We start from the raw sequence: 18,921 nt of genomic DNA, 5'->3' as shown, positions 1-18,921 counted from the left end.
GGAATCATTCTATCAGGAAGTTCTTCCTAATGTTTAGCCGAAAACTCTTTTGATTTACTTTCAACCCTTTGGTTCTGGTCTGACGTCCTGGGGAACAGAAAACAACTCCACACCATCCTCTATATGACTGCCCTTCAAGTACTTGAAGATGGTTATCGTATCACCTCTCAGTCATCTCCTCTTCAGGCTAAAAGAGGAGATACTATAATCATCTTGTCATACTAAATTACATAACTGTAATTTACAAACTCTGAGCTGCCCACCCCCAGCCACTAAGGCCAAATCTTACTGATATGGGTATTCCCAAGTATTGAGCATTCCCAAGTACTGAGGAATTGGTGAAGTAGAATTAATCTGAATAGTTGTAAATAAATGTGTAATGAAGAATGATTACACTTCTTTGACTCCATACATTCACCACAATGGGCTCTGAACTGGCACACAGCTTCAGTTGGGAACACTCTAGAGCCAGGTTTCTAGGCATGGAATCCTCCTCCCTTTTAAGTCTCCTAGCAGTGTGCATGCACAAGGTGATGAAATTGTGGCTTCCTGTTCCATTCTTTTGTCCACTACAGCAGCGATAAGAAACATCCTCCTCAAAAAAATTCAGTCAGAGAATGTTTTTCCCCCCAAGTTTCACTATTTTAAATATTTATCTTCAGTATTTTTCTCCTCTTCTCAAGCTTGGTCTTCCCTAGCCTGAAGAAATTTGCAAGATTTGTTTTTCTTTTCTGGTTCCATATTATTTTATTTATTTATTTTTATTTACGTTATTTATAGTCACCTTTCTCACTTGGACTCAAGGCAGATTACACAGAATGAGTCAATATAATCGACAGGCTAGGACCTTCAGTGAGCAATGTTATAGGATTAGGGTTGTAGAATCAGTCAGAAATCTAAAAACAGAACTGAAGCAAAGCATAAATATTAACATGACACATTAAATGTTACAAAAATTACATAGTAGGATCCTAAGTTCCAGCAAGCTGAACACCATAGTATAGACCACAGTCTCTAATAATTTATTCAAGTAATTTTGTTTCTTCTTTAATAGTTGACTCATTTGACCTAAGGTCCTAAGTCAGGCCACACTAGATTTATCTCTATATGTTTTGAATTCTACTTTTTTTCTAAAGTTGGAATTAATACATCATAATCTTTTCCTTTAATATAATCTTCAATGAATTTTTTTTTGCCATTGCTAAAGTAATCCTTATATGCTCGTATTTTGATAAAAATACAATCTTCTATCTACAGACAATAAATCCCTCAGGACCGGATCCAGCCATTTTGCTCTATATAGGTCATACCATGGACAATATAAAATCATATGATCCAGTGTTTCACAATCTCCCCATCCACATCTACAATATCTGTTTTGGAATGAGATCTTCAAATAGCAGCCCCCCAGAATTGGTGATGGGGGAGTGCATTCATCCTGGCTAGAAAAGAGGCTCTACTATAGGTGGGAATTGTTAGAAATTTGAAATAGACTGGCAGGGTAGATGGAATTCATATACCAACTGAAAATAATGAACAAACCAAGTGTGCTCTAGAAGATGTGCTTATCCTGTCTTACTCTACTATTCTCTTCTTCTTACTCTACTATTCTCTTGCCCAAGTCCTGTAGGGTTTCCATTTCTATTCCTAATATTCTTATTTTTCATCAATAAGTTGGAACCATCTGCTCCCACAGTGGTCTTGTTTGACTAATAGCCCAAAGCCATCTGTACAAAAGAGAACCTTCATTCTCATATTTATAGCTTGGAGCCAGGCATACGTGCCTCCTTGGATCTCAACACAAGCTCTTCCCTTAGAGCAGTACTGGAAATGCAGTTAGGAACCCCCAGGATCTTTTTCACAAAGTGCGTTAGAGGTTGAGCAGTTTTCTCTTTCACTTCCTCAATCCATATCTCTGTACCATAAATTACTTTATCCTGAAATATAGCCAGTGCAGAAGAGACATAGCATCCCCCTCCTTGTAGCAAATTCTTGATATAGCATTAGCTGTTATTCTGGTCTTCTCTAGTGCTAATGTCCGAAAGTGTTTTCACCTTCAGTTATACCTAAAAAAGATCCCTAGGTATTTAAATTGTTGTATCTTTATTGAGGTTTGCATGATGAGTAAAAATCATTACCTTTGATTTAGCAAAATTAATTTATCATAATTTCCGCTCAAGAAAGTAAAACCACATCATCTGCATACAGCAGAAATGCAAACTCCTTATTGGCTAGTATGAGGGAATAGTAATTCATATCTCCAAAGTAGCTCAGAAGATTATTGGTGTGAAGGATGAATAATGTTGGTGCTAGTATTGAGCCTTGCTGTACTCCTCTATTCTACATAATCCTATTTGATAGGTTACTAAGAAACCCACACCTCTCTCTTGTATAAATACCATTATGAAGTTTTTTCATTAGCCATAAGAGCCTGCGGCTAAGAGGAGGATTTCTGTTAACACCCCACAATCTCTCTTGTGAGACAGAATCAAAGGCATTATGTAAATTTATAAACTCTGCATACAGGTGTTTTCCTCTTGTGGCAATATATTTCTGTGCCAGAAAGCATAGCATTAACTCATGGTATGTAACGCCTAAACTTCTTTGAAATCCTATCTGGTCCTGAGTAATAATTTGTTCATTCACCGCCCATTCCTGTAACCTAATATTCAGATAAGCAGAATAACGTTTGGAGACTACTGATAATAAGCAGACTGGTCTATAATTTGCCAGTTTGTATCTTGAACCCTTTTTATGAATTGGAACAAGAATAAACTCCTTCCATTTCACTGGGAATTCACCAGTTTCAATAATTTTTGTAAATAATGGGGCTAAAATTATAGCCCACTACTTGGGATCTGCTTTCAGCAATTCTATCAGGATCATGTCAGGGCCGGGAGCTTTCCCTGGTTTTCTCCAAGTACCTTTGTGAATCATTTAGTGCAGTGCAACTGTATTGCCTCCACAGAAAAGCCCTCTTGAATAATTCAGTTTTGCATAGTTTATGGAAAGCTAGGAAAGTGGGAACCTTCTTGACCTCCTCAGGCAGGCCATTCCACAGGGTGGAGGGCCACAACAAAGAAGGCACATGTATGGGCAGTTGTTGGTTTTGCTTATTTGCAGGTTTGCACCTGCAGAAGACCTTCGTCGGATGAGCAAAGCTGTTGTGGTGGTGCATAGGAGGAGAGGTGGTCTCACAGATATGAGAGACCAAGGCCATGAAGATCTTTGTATGTGATTGCCAATACCTTAAATTGAGCCCGGTAACTGATGGGCAGCCAATAGAGCATCTGCAGAATAGGAGTAATACGGGTTCTCTGTCTAGCTCTTGATAATAGCTAAGCCATGATATTCTGCACCGATTGGAGTTTCCAAACTGATTTTGAGGGGAGACCTATGTACAATGCATTTGCAGCAGTCTAGTCTATTTTTCCACCTATCTTTCCACCTATTTCTCCCTTTACCAAGGTGACCAACAGAATAGGCCAGGATCACTTGAGGTACATTCTGGTCACTCTCTTCTGACTGTGGCACCTTGCTTTATCAGAATCCTGTGTTGGATCCCCAAGCATCGAGAATAAATCCACGTTTTCAAGAAAAGCACAATTTATTTCAAAGCGTTGAAGATATACTCAAACACGTTCTTTGTTAGAACTGGGGATACACAGTTAGGTCAAGCATAATAAAGGAAATTCAAACAGATACAGATCCAATGAATAGCATTCCCGCTGGCGGGCTAATGAAACGGTTGCGCGCCCAGTCCATGGGAACCAGGCAGAACATCAGACAAAACACAGGTGCAGTACTCATGAGAAAAGCAATAGGCAAGCATTACAGCATCTTCTCCCCCACACAACCTCCAGCAGTTATCTTGTGCATTCCAACGCAGGAGCAGGATGATAGAAAACAAGCCGGGTGCAACAGGGAAAGGATATGTACACAGAGGTCACAGAAAACAGAATGGCAGCTTGCTGACATACTGCCCCCCTTAAAATACACTTACAACACACCTCCCGGGTCGGGCGGGAGATCTCCCGGGCTGGGCGGGAGACCTCCCGGTTTGTCCGGGAACCTCTCGTGGAAACTACGGATCAGGTAAGGGGCCCGAATATCCCCTTCTTCCACCCATTCGCGGTGCTGGGGACCGAAATCAACCCATTCGATAAGGTACCAGAGTTTACCACGTTTCAATTTACAATCAAGGATATCAGCGATCTCAAAATGTTCATCCCCTTCCAAAATGACAGGTGGAGGAGGAGTAACTGCTGGTCTCCAGGGAGACGGGCCAGGATCCTTCTTCAACAGGCTCATGTGAAAAACAGAATGCAGAGCACGTAAATTCTTAGGCAAAACAACATCAACCGCCACATCATTTATGACTTTACGCACTTTGAATGGACCAATGAACTTCCACCCCAATTTCCTGCTAGGTCGCAGCATCTTAATGTTCTTGGTCGAGACATACACAAGATCCCCAGGTTTCAGATCAAACCCCACCACCCTACCCTTGTCTGCCTGGGTCTTGTAAGCAGCCTTGGCTGCGTCAAGCGTTTGGCATAGCAGAGGCCATGCATTTTGCAAGGACATACACCATGTATCAGCATCCCCCACAGGACGTTGGCCCATCCCCTCCAGGAAAGGGAGGGGGGGCTGTCGTAACCAGAGACAGCTTTATAAGGAGACATGCCCGTGGAGCTATGGACAGTATTGTTATAACAATATTCAGCAAGAGGCAACAATTCACACCAATCATTCTGTTGATAATTAGTAAAACAACGAAGATATTGCTCCAGGGTCTGATTAACTCGTTCTGTTTGTCCGTCAGTCTCAGGATGATACGCGCTGCTGAGCCCTTGTTCCACCCCTAAAATGGAAAGAAGTTCCCTCCAAAACTTAGAAACAAATTGGGTCCCCCTGTCAGAAATTAATTTAGCAGGTAATTGATGAATTTTCACCACGTGAGACATAAACGATTTCGCCAACCTCTGAGCTGTAGGCAAGGAAGGAAAAGGCACAAAATGAGCTTGCTTAGAAAATAAATCAACAACCACCCAAATAACAGTGTTCCCTTTGCTCGCAGGGAGGTCAGTAATAAAGTCCATGGACACCACTTCCCACGGTCTCGATGGGGTAGGGAGTGGCTGCAGAAGACCAGGAGGCTTGCCCACTCTGGGTTTAGTCAAGGCACAGGTTTGGCAGGACCGAACAAAAGTCAAGAGGTCTTTGCGCATCTGTGGCCACCAGAACTGTCTGCGGATGAGTTGCAGAGATTTAACAAAACTCCAATGCCCTGCCAGTTTCGAACCGTGAGCAGACTCCATCACCTCCCTCCTCATTGAAATAGGCACATACAGTTTGTCTCCAGAATAAATCAGACCTTCAGGGCTACGGACACAATCTGGCAACGCTTTCAGGGAGGCATCATCATCAGCAGTAAAAGCAGACATATATTTCTGGACCCAGCCCCCCCCCCCCCAGGGAAAAGGGAAGGCGAAGTTTCATCAGAGCGCGGAATCGAGCGCGCTTGCGCACGGGTGACCACAGCCCCCCCCAGGTGGGAGGGGGAAAAAACAGAGTCCATGATGATTTCACGCTGACTGTCATGTTGTGGGAGGCGTGAGAGCGCGTCAGCCAGGGAATTAGCCGTCCCAGGGAAATGACGAAGAGTGAATCGAAACTTAGCAAAGAAGTCCGCCCAACGAAGTTGTTTAGCGTTGAGAGAACGGGGGGATTTCAGCATTTCCAGATTTTTATGGTCAGTCCAGACTTCAAATGGCAGTTGCGCCCCCTCCAACCACTGCCTCCAAGTGGAGAGAGCCAGCCGGATCGCTGATGCCTCCTTCTCCCAAATCCCCCAGTTTCGTTCAGCGTCAGAAAACTTTTTAGACACAAATGCGAGGGGGTGTAAACGACCATCTTCCCCTTCTTGCAAAATAGCGGCCCCCATTGCCACATCCGAGGCATCAGTTTGGACAATGAATTTTTTAGTTTCATCAGGGCGCGCCAGCACTGGCTCAGAGGTGAACATCAGTTTAAGTTTCTCAAAAGCCTCTGCGCAAGCAGGGGACCATTTAAGCGGGGCGCCTGGTTTCGTAGCATCAAACCCCTTCCCCTTGGTCTTTAGCAAATCAGTCAGAGGAAGGGCAATTTGAGCGAAATTCTGGATGAAATTTCTATAAAAATTGGCGAATCCGAGGAACATTTGCAATTGTTTGCGGGTCCTGGGGGGTTCCCAGTCAAGTACAGCCTGTATTTTAGCAGGGTCCATTTCCACCTTCCCCCCAGAGATGCGATAACCCAAAAAGTCAATGCATGTCTTGTGGAATTCACATTTTGACAGCTTTGCAAACAGGTGGTGTTCATAAAGTCGCTTAAGGACCTGGCGCACCAATTTAATATGCGACGGGAGGTCCTGAGAGTACAGCAACACGTCATCAAGGTAAAGGACCACTCCTTTGAACAAGAACTCATGTAGGACCTCATTGATTAGGTTCATGAAGACCCCCGGAGCCCCTTGAAGCCCGAAGGGCATAACGAGGTACTCAAACTGCCCCAAAGGGGTATTAAATGCAGTCTTACTTTCATCCCCCTCCCGAATGCGCACACGGAAATATGCATCTCGGAGGTCAAGTTTCGAGAAGATTTTGCCCTTGGTGGCCTCAGCTACCAAGTCCTTGATTAGCGGGAGGGGGTAGGCATTGGACAAAGAAACAGCGTTCAGACCCCTATAATCAGTGCACAATCTAAGCCCCCCGTCTTTCTTCTTTCGGAAAAGTACAGGCGCGGCGAAAGGGGAGGAAGCCGGGCGAATGAAACCTCGGGCTAAGTTTTTATCAATAAAGTTCCGCAGTTCAACTTTCTCAGCCGGCCCCATCGCATAGATTTTACCTTTAGGTAATTTACAGTCAGGCAAAAGTTCAATAGCACAGTCAGTAGAGCGATGGGGGGGCAATTCGTTAGCTTCATCTTCGCCAAACACTTTCGCCAAGTCTCTATACTCTCGAGGCAAAGAAGCTAACTCTTCCGGCTGCAAAGCGCCGCAGGGGAACTGTGCGGTCGGCTGGTCCCCCCACGAGTCCAACCAGCAGTGATCTACACATTTAGCCGACACAAATTTGACAACCCCTTCTTCCCACAAGATGTAAGGGTCATGGGTAAACAACCAGGGACTCCCCAGTACTAAGTCAAACTGCGATTTAGGGGTAACAATGAAGGATCTGGATTCCCAATGATCGCCAGCCCCCAACCGCAAAGCCATAGTCTCGTGTGTACAAGGTTCCATGGGTGCCCCATCCATTTGGGTAAAAATGATGGGAGACTTCAAGGGGACTATCCCCGCTTCCAGTGCCAATAACACTCTAGGGCTGATGAGATCCCTCCCACACCCAGAATCAATCAACGCTCTCACCCTAACGTGGGTCCCCAGGAGCGGATTCATTAACGAGACAGTCACGAAAAACAGGGAAGGGGTTTCTCTCACCACCTTGGGCGCAGAGCTAGAATGGCCGTGTCGTTTTGCGCCTCTCACAACAGGCCGTTGTCGTTTTCCGCCGTTTCAGCCACCACCTCCTCTTCTGACTCGGCAGCAGACGGTTCGATTCCCTCCAGGCCTTGGGCCGCCTGCAGAGCTTTGGAGAAACGCGGTTTAGCCATCCCCTTCTTCCCCGTCAGCGGTGTCTTCGGGCTTGGAGTAGGCGGCTTGTCTTTTACCTGACGGCTGCCACAATCCACAGCGAAATGCCCCTTCTCCCCGCACTTGAGACAGAGCCCCATCTTCATACGTAGTTCTCGTGCCGATTCCGACAGGCGTTGAGTCTTGGGTCTGGAGGCACTGGCAGCGGCGGGTCTGTTGGTCGTAGCAGCCAAGTCGAGTTTGATGGTGGTGAGCCGATCTTCTGCATTTTCAGCTTCCTGGGTCCAGGCCATCAGGGAGACAGGATTGACAGTCTTCAGAACCGTTTCTCGGATGTCTGCGTTGAGTCCCAATCGATACATCTCAGCCAATATATGATCAGGGTAGTCTCGGAGCTTTGCTGCTTGCTTGTGGAATTCCAGTGTGTACTCGCGAACCGACTTCTTGTTCTGGCGGTAGGTGCGGAGAAACGCTTTAGCTCTTTGGCTCGCGTTGACATCTTCAAACCTCGCCCGCAGCGCCCACATGAATGCTCGCAAATTCAAAAGTTCCGGACCGCGGTCATTGTGCAGTCCAACATACCATGTGGCGGCGTCTCCTTTCAGTCTCGCCGAGATGACATCAATAAGGCCAGCTTCATTTCGGAACAGGTGTCGGCTCTCTTCTACGAATTTATGCACTCTCACCGTGAAGAAAGCGAGTTCATCTGGGTTGCCGTCAAAGGTAGCCTCCAGTAGATCTTTGGGTCTGGGCCGTGGAGGCCTTACCAACGGTCCCAGCTGACCCGGAACTCCCCTGAGAGGGAGACCCGGACCAACCGGTGGCCCCGCTGGCATTGGCCTCATCGGTGGCGGCAGACCCGGTCCCGGCGGACCCCCCGGCATCGGCTGTTGCACAGGCCCTTGCTGAGGCGGTCCCGCCGGCGGCTGGACAGGCACCTGCGGCGCGGGAACTCCCGGTACTTGCAGCGGAGGTCCCGTCGGCGGCTGAGCAGGCACCTGCGGTGCGGGAACTCCCGGTGCAGGGACAACTTGTTGCTGCGCGGCGTGTGCGTCAAGGAAATTAGCCATTCTAACGTCCATCATTCCCGGCAGAGCTTCCATTACATCCTGGAATGTCCTCAACAAGTCCCTCACCGAGTATTCCAGTTCTGCCAGTCGTTCCCCGGTGGTTTCCTCCGGGATGGGGTCCCGAGGTCGATAGTCCGGGGGTGGGTCATAGTCCTCTTCCGTTTGGAAGGCTCCGGTGCCCTCCTCATCCTCTGCGTGGCCTCGCGGCCCCGATGGCTCGAACATCCACTCCTCGAGGTCTTGCTTGGAACTCCCCTTCTCCGAGGTAGTCCCCGGCTCCGGGAACAATCCCTTGTCAAACAGACTCTCACGTAATCCGCTCCCCCGACGGGAGTACACCTCTCGGGTGCCCTGAGTGTTGTACATAGTCCAGTCATCCTGCTGTTGAGTCTTCCGCGGACCCCAGTGCGAAGGGGTCGGAGGCGGCCAAGACAGATGTGCAGGCAGGCGGGGAATCGTTCCCCCCACGGCACCCTCCACCGAGGCTGCAGTCGTGAACACCAAAGGAGCGGAGGTATGTGGGACCGATCCTGAGTCCCCCTCCGTGTTAAGTAGGTTTCCCTCAGTTCCGCTCATGATCATGCCAGATTCGGAACGATAGGAGAAAGAGAGTTCTAACAATATGTTGGATCCCCAAGCATCGAGAATAAATCCACGTTTTCAAGAAAAGCAAAATTTATTTCAAAGCGTTGAAGACATACTCAAACACGTTCTTTGTTAGAACTGGGGATACACAGTTAGGTCAAGCATAATAAAGGAACTTCAAACAGATACAGATCCAATGAATAGCATTCCCGCTGGCGGGCTAATGAAACGGTTGCGCGCCCAGTCCATGGGAACCAGGCAGAACATCAGACAAAACACAGGTGCAGTACTCATGAGAAAAGCAATAGGCAAGCATTACAGCATCTTCTCCCCCACACAACCTCCAGCAGTTATCTTGTGCATTCCAACGCAGGAGCAGGATGATAGAAAACAAGCCGGGTGCAACAGGGAAAGGATATGTACACAGAGGTCACAGAAAACAGAATGGCAGCTTGCTGACATCCTGCTGCTAGGTCAGGGTTATCTGTTACATCTTCACCAGACACACGATCTCTTATTGCAAAATTTCATCTGTGTTGTACATCCAAATATGACCTCTCTGAACCTGGTGGCATTGAGAATAATTCAGAATGGCCCCATAATAGCTCTGATGCAGGTACTCCTGAGTGTAAGGAAGCTTTTTACTAGGATGTCCGATTACAAAAAGTGGGATTACTTCTGCCCATATGCTTTTGTCTATTTGCCTCTACTCAGAGATAAGAGTCTCGCTTGTTTTGTCACTCAAATCCTGAGTGTAGAGAAGAAGATATTGGATTTATACCCCGCCCTTCACTACCCAAAGGAGTCTCAGAGTGGCTTACAATCCCTTTCCCTTCCCCTCCCCCTCCCCACAACAGACACCCTGTGAGGTAGGTGGGGCTGAGAGAGCTCTCTCGAGAACTGCCCTTGAGAGAACAGCTCTGAAAGAACTTATGACTGACCCAAGGTCACACCAGCAGCTGCATGTAGGGGAGTGGGGAATCATATCAGGTTCTCCCAGATTAGAGTTCATGCTACCACTATACCAAACTTGCTCTCGAAAAAGAATCAACCTGCATTCTCAAGGTCTTGCCTGAGAGTGTATCTAGCTGCCATCACAGCTGGACAACTTCATTTGGGAGGCTGCTTGCATAACCCATAGTGAAAACTTTTTCAAGGGCCTAACCAGGCTCTGTCAACTAGGGATAGGCACGAACCGGGGAAATTGAGGTTTGTGGAGGTTTGTGGTTCGTGGGATCTCACAAACCACAAAACTCCATGAGCCTTTCCACTTCACAAACCGGTTTGAAGTTCATGATGTGGTGTGGCTTGCAAAAGCCATTTAAAGGGATACCTTTGAATGGCTTTTGCAAGTTGTGCCATGTTGGCAGTGCAGCTTGCAAAAACCATTTAAAGTAACTCCTTTAAATGGATTTGCAAGCTGCACTGCTGCGGCATGACTCGCAAGTGAACTCAGAAGGCATTTTAGTGCCTTCTGAGTTCACTTGTGAGTCGTGCTGCTGCATACAAAAACCATGTAAAGGGATCCCTTTAAATGGTTTTTGCAAGCCACAGTGCCACCGTGTGACTCACAAGTGATGGCTTCTGAGTTCACTCACTGAGTCATGCTACCTTGGTGGCGTGGCTTGGAGAAGGCCTTTAAAGAGACCGCAGTTTCTTTAAATGTCTTCTCCAAGCCCTGCCACGGGCCGACATGAACCCCCCAAAGCCACCTGGGATGTTTGTGGGAGGTTATTGGGGGTGCGATGGCATGAACCAAGATTTGCATACAATGAACCGGGCTCAGTTCATGATGAATTTTTGTTAGTAATTCGGTTTGTGCCCATTCCTACTGTCAACTCATTCCATCACCCATTTGGTTATAGGGCCTGCTGGACTTCACTTTCTCTTGTTAATGAGAAAGCCTTTTGAGCTTATGGCTTCCTGTGACCTTTGCCTGCTCTTTATTAAAATAGGCTTCTTGGTTGCTGTATGCTCAGCTAGGCTCCAGTGAGTTGTGTGCTCTGTGTTCTGGGTCTCCTGACCTGCATCTCCTCAAAGACGAGGCTGTGCTACTGCTAGACTTCTTTCCTTCCAAAGGTGGTTTCTGGTTCCCATCTCAACCTGGAATTGTTTCTTTCCACTTTTCCCTCTAATCCAACTCCTGACACAGAGAGGGCTTTACATTTGTTATGATGTCTAAAGAGGTACTGGGTAGGACAGTCCCTTTAAGGAAACATCCTGGCCTATTTGTCTGTTGTTCTAGATTTCCATGTTGGTTTAAGTGCTACTTGGAGTTCTTCTTTTCTTTTTGTCTTTATTTTTGTCAGTTTGTAGTCCTGTGTGCAAAGTGTCCAGTTTGGCCAGTATAAATGGCATAAGAGCATTGTTGGCACATGAGAGCATGGTTAGGACAGTGGTCTTTAATCTTTCCAGACCCAGGACCCACCTTTAACATCAGGCAACAGCATGGGACCCACTGAACAGTTACTACCTGGTATGTCGTGACTGGAAGGGGAGGCACCAGTGCTGGCCTGTGGTTGCGGCCGGTTCTTTGTGGGGGGGGGGGGGTAACAAAGATAGGGGGGAGGTGTGGCAGGCACCCTTATGCATTCAGCAGTAAGTCTTTCCAAAAAAGCAGTAGAGAGAAAGGCAGCTGTGTAGGGGCTCCGCAACCCACCTGAGAGACCTTAATGTTCCCTCTAAGCTGTGAAGTCTCGTGACCCAAAATTCTACTTCATGAGCCAAAAGACCTACTAGGATTAAAGTTGTGAGTGAGCCTACATTTAAAAAAAAACAGAAAGAAAGAAAATAGATGGGAAGAGAGATAGGAAGAAGTGGAAAGAAAGCAAATAGATGGGGAGAGTGGAGAGGAAGGAAGGAAGGGCTACCACTGAACCAGTCTAGTATCTGCTTTCACTTTGAGCATGACAATTTCATTTAACTGAATCTTTTATATTTTAGGATTGATTAAGGTAATAATATTTGATTTTGATTCTTTATAGAAATACAAAAAGCATTGATGCATGTGGTGTGTTCTTTTTAAGGTATTTGATCATCCCCACTTCACCCCCTGTGATGCTCCCAAAAATCTCGATCTTTTTCTTGTTTGTCTTTCTGTCAATAGAACCTTAATTGTGACAATGACTTTAAAATCTGCAGGTATTCTTTCTAAATGAATTTCTTCCTTACGTGATAAATATTGTACTGCGGTTCTGAAACCTAATTTAGGGTTGTCAGCTCCATAGATCTTCAACACAGTCTTCAAGTGAACTATGCACATCACGAGCTATGCACATCTCTTCTTGCAGACTGTAACTATATAAAATATAAGAGGCTCTGTAACGATTCCATGTTTTATTGTGTGTGTGTCGTTAAAAGTGGTTTGTATGAATGTATGGCAGACTAGGATGCTGAACTCAGGGAAGTGAGATGATTGGTGAGTGACAGAGAGGGGGAGGGGTTTTGGAATGAATGCTGTGTGGATGAACGGATATGTCAGTCAAGAGTTACAGTTAAGGATGACAGTTAGAGAGTTCTGAGTTACAGAGTGGAGATACAGTTAGACAGTACAGTTAAACAGAGAAGAAGAGGCTTCCCTGTGTGGGTTGCTTAGTTCGGAGTAAAACAGTTAGTCAGACAGCAGAGAGTGCTGTACAAAAGCAGTTAATATATTAGTTTTGTCCTGAGGTCTCTGTGTGAGACGGTTCCTGTGTGAAACATAAGAGAGAAGTCTGGTGTGTGTTAAGAAAAGTTGAAGCATAAAGAAACAGTGACCATATATGGCTAAAGGAAACTATTGTTACATAGTGACATGCCCAGAGCCCTGTCAGTGAAGAGAAAAGTGTGTGAAACAGCAAATAAATCTACTTTTATTTAAGATAACAGTTCTGAACGAAATTCCTCAGGAAATAACACATAGTCCTTCATGAATGCCTAGACCCTGGCCACATTACCAAACCAGAAGAAGAAATATATTATAGTAAGAGGCTGGGAAAGTCTTAAATTTCCCTGGTGGCGGCGAAAATACCCTATAGAGTAAAAACATAAGAACTTTTAAAGGCAAACCAGACCTCCCCAGATAAGAGGTCGTCACAGGCTCTATCACTCCTAAACAATTGGATTCAGGACAGCACTTACTTTAAAAAGATCCATTTTACTGGGATAATACTATAGTATAAAACCTGAAATTCTATTAAGATAACTTACATCTGATACAGCTTTTTTAGAATGACTTTGTGATATATAAATCTACATTTAATGTTAGTCCATGCTACTACGTTCCTCACAAACTTCAAGGGGAAAAGTGTGAGAAAGAAACTTCTTTTTTTAAATAGCTTTTTATTGCATTCTCATCATAACAAACAAAACACAATCAATTGTAAAGAAAAATGCTCATCGTAAGAGAAGCTTCACCCAGCATTGTGTCACAGTATCAAACAAATCTTTTTAGCCTAACCTTTCAAATCTTCTCATCCAATTATTCATCTTTCTCCAGTTATTTTCAAAAAAGGATTCTTCTTTCCCTTTTAACATAGTTCTTAATTTATCCATTTCAGCAACATTAAACATTTTTTCTATGAATTCTGCCCTGTTTGAAACTTTATCTGTTTTCCAGTATTTGGCATAGAGAATTCTGGCAGCAGTAACACTATGAATCAGCAAAATTTTATCTATTTTTTCATTCACTTCTGGTATCATGTTAAGAAGGAACAATTCTGGTTTTAATGGTATTAAACATTCAATAATTTCCTGTAATATTTTTTTAATCATCAGCCAATATTTCTTTGTTTTAGTACATGTCCACCACATGTGGAAATATGTACCTACATTTTGCTTACATTTCCAACAAGTATTAGATATTGCTGTAGAGTATTTAGCTAATCTAGTTGGGTACAGATTCCATCTATGTGCCACTTTATATATATTCTCTTTGTATGCAACCGCTCTGTTAATTTTAATATTAGTATTCCACATTTTCAGCCATTGGTCTAATTCGATATTATGGCCTAAATCTTTAGCCCAGGCTAGCATACTAGGTTTCACCGTTTCATCTTGCATTTTAAAATCTAATAAGATCCTATATAATTTCTTTATGAGCTTTTCTCCTGAATCCAACCAGATCTTATCTATATCAGTCGGTTTTTCATAGAACCCCTTAATCTGGTCTTTTTTATATCTTGATCATAGTTGTAATTTTTGTAGCAAAGACATTTCAATATTTTGTGTTTTTAAAACCTCTATTGGTTTCAGTTTGTTTTTACTATCTAACAGATCATCATAACAACATCTTCATTCGTTACTGTACAAAGAGGGCTTCACAAGAGCCAGTTTTTAATCTTTTCAAAGTCTTCATTTTAACATAATGATAATGCTTAATTTCATTCCAGACTTTCAAAAGTGGACCTCTTATGAGATGTCGTTCAAAGTATTTCCTTTCTTTATTATACCAGATAAAGGCATGCCATCCCATTACAAGGTCATGACCCTCTAATTTAAGAAGTCTTACATTAGATAAGGTCACCCATTCTCTTATCCAGACCATTGCTGTAGCTTTATAGTATAGGTACCAATCTGGTAGCCCCAAACCGCCTTATTCTTTCCTATCTTGCATCATCTTAAGTTTAAATCTAGGTTTTCTAGATTGCCATATAAAAGAGGAAACAATTTTTTAAAGTTCTCTAAAGAATTTCTGGTTTTTAACAATAGGGAGAGTTTGGAAAGCAAAAACAAAACGTGAAGGAATACTCATTTTAATTGTGGCGATTCTACCCAACAGCGATAACTGCAGCCCTTTCCAATTTTCAACTCCTAACAACATTTTCTTATAATTATCAACGTATCGTGAACTACATTTATTTGTTAAAATGACCCCTAAATATTTAATTATTTTACATAATTCAAAACCCAACCTTTCTTGTAGTTGTATATCAATTTCCTTTGTGCATTTTTTCATAAGTATTTTAGTTTTTTGGGAGTTTATTTTTAATCCTGCTACTTGTCCATATAGAGAAAGAAACTTCTTAATCATTTTTAAAAGTGCTACAATCCATTATATAAGCCATGGAATCTTCTTCATTTCATTGGGGATGTTTATATATAGAAACGCTCCCAGTTCATGCAAGTGATTGCCTCATCAGGAATATATTGTTTCCCTTTGTCCTGAGTGTCCTTCCATGAGTTGCATAAAGAAATGTGGGTAAATGAGAAACCATATATACACATGAATGAGGCTCAAGAACCCCAAAGCACACTTTCTGTTCATTTCAGTGGAAGAAACCAGATTGTTCCCTTATTTCTTTTTACCTTTTCTGTGGCATGGTCTCAAGGAGAAAATAGTTGCAACAGCTGGCAAGCCCGGCAGGGAGGTCTGCTCCTTCTGATGAAGCAGCATTCCAAAGGACACTGTTTCTTTCACAGCAGGATGTTTTTAAAACCTCTCTCCCAGCCCCAGTTCTAGTCATCTTTTCCCCAGGGCATTGTGGGAAGAAAAGCCCCAAAGCGCACCTAGAACTTCCTCTTCTGTTCCTGCCTTTCTAGCAAACAAATCCCACCTTTGTGGTTAAAAAGGGGAGGGGGAGAGAGCCTGCTAAATGTAAGTTTTCCCTCAGTTCTAGCCCACAGAAAAAAGTGCCCTTTTAAAAAATGGACTCCCCAGCCCTCAAAAAGGGCGGGGAAGTCAATTCCTTCACAGGTCCCACAGGTACACCTGTCAGCTGTTTTCTTTAAATGGCTTTCAGCTCTCTTGCCCTTCCTCTCCAGGGGAGGAGACCTCAGCTGGTGGGGGGAGGGGAGGGGAGGCTTTGTGCTTCTTCCCCTTGCATCCTGGGGCAGGAAGCAGGGGAGAGTTTCGTCCCCCTGTGCGTTGCTAGGGATCCATGTGCTGGGGGCTGGGAACTTCTGTGCCAGCACAGGCTGGTGCACCTTAGAGGAAACACTGGTCCTGACCAGTGGGTTGAAGACCACTGTGTTAATTGATACGCCTTTGATGATGTGACTAAAGTTGTTGGATCCTTTGATGAGTTCTTCTGAAGTCAGAGTGGATACCAAAGTTGGTTGCAGGGACTTACCCCTAGGCTTATATTTCCATTGGTAGTCCACTGTATTTGAACAGTAGCCGCTTAAGATTGTAGGGTTCTGTGTAAGTAATAATCAGCCTACCCCAACCCCAGGCCTGTGAGACAGAAGAGTTTGTGTATTGGAATAATCCATTAATTTAGGTGGTTTCTCATACTCTAAAGCTAGTATGCCGTGGCACAAGAACATGGATAGGGAAAAATGTCTTTAATGCAAGAGCTAAAGGTTCTTTCTATTATTATTTCATTATTCAGGCTGCAGTGGAAGAACATTTTCTGGTTTTGCTGACATTCTTTTATCTTTGGTTGAATTCAGGTCCTCAGTATGGGACAGCTGAAAAGGCTTGGCAAGCATTTATGCTTGAAGCTGAAAAAGTAAGTGAGCTACACCTTGATGTAAAAGGTGCCCTAATGAACGAAGACTTTGAAAAGATTAAAAACTGGCAAAAGGAAGCCTTTCATAAGCAAATGATGGCCGGATTTAAGGAGACAAAAGAAGCAGAAGATGGCTTTAGGAAAGCCCAGAAACCCTGGGCCAAAAAGCTGAAAGAGGTAAGCTTTACCACCACTTAAATGCCTTGCCAAAAGACAATCGGGAACCCTTAGCATACAAGTATAGCCACAAATAACAGCCACCAAGGGAAGACCATCAACAATTCACAACTATATATGATCAAAATTTATATTACATTAATTAATTAAAGTACAAGGATGGGTTAGTGGTCATAACCCAATAGAATGTATAAACACATATCCAGCAGATTGCTCATAACAATTAGGCATTATTTACAAAAATAACTTGTTCAAAAATCAACAGTAGGCTCCTCTGTAATTCCATACATGAATAGTGTACATAGAAACAGAAAGTAACTGTGGCAGAAGAAACCCTCTGTGGAAAGAAAAATAGCCGTATGTCTCTCCCAGGTATAAATCAAGATGTTTTAATGATCTTCAACAGCGACTGGTAAAACAGAACCCTTCCCTATGTTATTTGGGAAATTGGGTTCCGTTTTACCAGCTGCTGTTGAAAACAATTGAAATATCACTAGTTGTACCTGGGAGAGAAGCATGGCCGTTTTTCTTTCCATGGTGGGTTTCTTCTGTCACAGTTACTTTCTGTTTTGAGGTCTATGGACACTATTCATGTATGAAATTACAGAGGAGACTACTGTTGGTTTTTTGAACACATTCTTTTTGTAAATTATGCCTAATTGTTATGAGCAATCTGTTGGATATGTGTTCATACATTCTATTGAGTAATGACCACTAACCCATCCTTGTACTTTAATGAATATAATATACAATTTTGATCATATATAATTGTGAATTGTTGATGGTCTTCCCTTGGTGGGTGTTATTTGTAGCTACCACTACATGCCTTGGCAAACTCTTCAACTTAGGGTTTGGGATAAGGAGTTCAGCCTTCTTGCTTCAGCTTGTCTGGTTGTTTTCATATTTCTCTTTTTGCCTTCTAGCCTTAGGACAGGAAGGAGGAGAGGTGGACTGAATTTGATCCCCGAAGGTCCACCTCGTCCTTTTCTGGCCAAAAGTAGATTACAGAAGACATGGGGCTGCTGCTCTAAGTTGGCCCCCTTGGATCTGCACTACAAAGCTTGCCAAGTAATGTGATTTTCTTCCCTGTTTCTCTGTGCAGAGAGAGATGATTTCAGAAGCAGGGAGATGCAGCAGGGTTCAGTAGCTGTCCCAAGTCTTCCCAGCAGTGAGAGGCTATATAGTGGGAAACGGCTTGAATAGTAAAATGCCATGTCTTTTCTCCATATTGTCTGGGGAGAGAGTTTACTTGCCATAAGGGGCTATGTTAGTGTCAGACCCATCCTGCCCATCTTGGGGTCTGAAGCCTTCCACCTTTGCATACTTCCCCAAGCAACTCTCCCTAGGCCTCAGATTAAGGCAGGGGAAAGGGTTTACAGCACCCATGACCTCCTCCTCCCTTGCAGCACGCCACTGTCCTAGACATAGACCAGCAAGACCAGCAGCAGGAATTGGTGTTAATATTTTCTTCTAAGGCTTCTTTGGTTCATGACTGGTTGCCCATTTATACAAACTGCAGATTCTTCTGAGGGATGTTCTTCTGAGATGTGTATCCTGGTTGTATTGAAAATTATACCTGAGATAACTTGTAATAGTCTTTACTGAAGAAGAATTTTGAAATGAAGTTATTAATATCTGGAACCTTTGTATCAACTCATCGGACTACTTACCTGCTTGACCTACTTATGCATCTGTGTATTATTCTTGTGCTTGTTGTATTTGATGACTTTGTTGTTCTTGATTTAATATTCTTATTCATGTCCTTAAATAAATATATTACTATATTGTATTTATGAGCTTCTGCTACTCTCAGCATCTTCTATTGTACGCAGCTTTGCTTATTTCTAGACATAGAGACAGCAGTGCTTCATGATCCCTGGACTGTCATGAAAGCCTCCCTTTTATCTCCCCTGCTTCTCACTCACTTCCCCCTCTTAGCTTTCCCATTGACCCTGGATCCCACCCGTCAGGCCCATCTGAGGTGGCGTGGCATCACTTACAAGTAGGGCAGGGCCATCCCACTGTG

General features: G+C 43.9%; 1 protein-coding gene across 2 annotated transcripts in view; it reads left to right on the top strand.

Moving 5' to 3' along the window:
• The window catches only part of PACSIN2 (protein kinase C and casein kinase substrate in neurons 2), an 88,395-nt gene that overhangs the window by 35,630 nt on the left and 33,844 nt on the right, over nucleotides 1-18,921 (top strand). For both annotated transcript variants that reach the window (XM_015422982.1, XM_015422981.1), the window contains exon 4: nucleotides 16,660-16,895. In XM_015422982.1, coding sequence (XP_015278468.1) covers nucleotides 16,660-16,895 — 236 coding nt within the window. The remainder of the gene's footprint in view (nucleotides 1-16,659; nucleotides 16,896-18,921) is intronic.

The sequence above is a fragment of the Gekko japonicus genome, unplaced genomic scaffold (assembly GCF_001447785.1).
Source record: "Gekko japonicus isolate JY-2015 unplaced genomic scaffold, Gekko_japonicus_V1.1 scaffold145, whole genome shotgun sequence".
Lineage (NCBI taxonomy): Eukaryota > Metazoa > Chordata > Lepidosauria > Squamata > Gekkonidae > Gekko > Gekko japonicus.
Note: the sequence above shows the minus strand (reverse complement) of the source record. Positions and strands in the feature narration are given on the sequence as shown.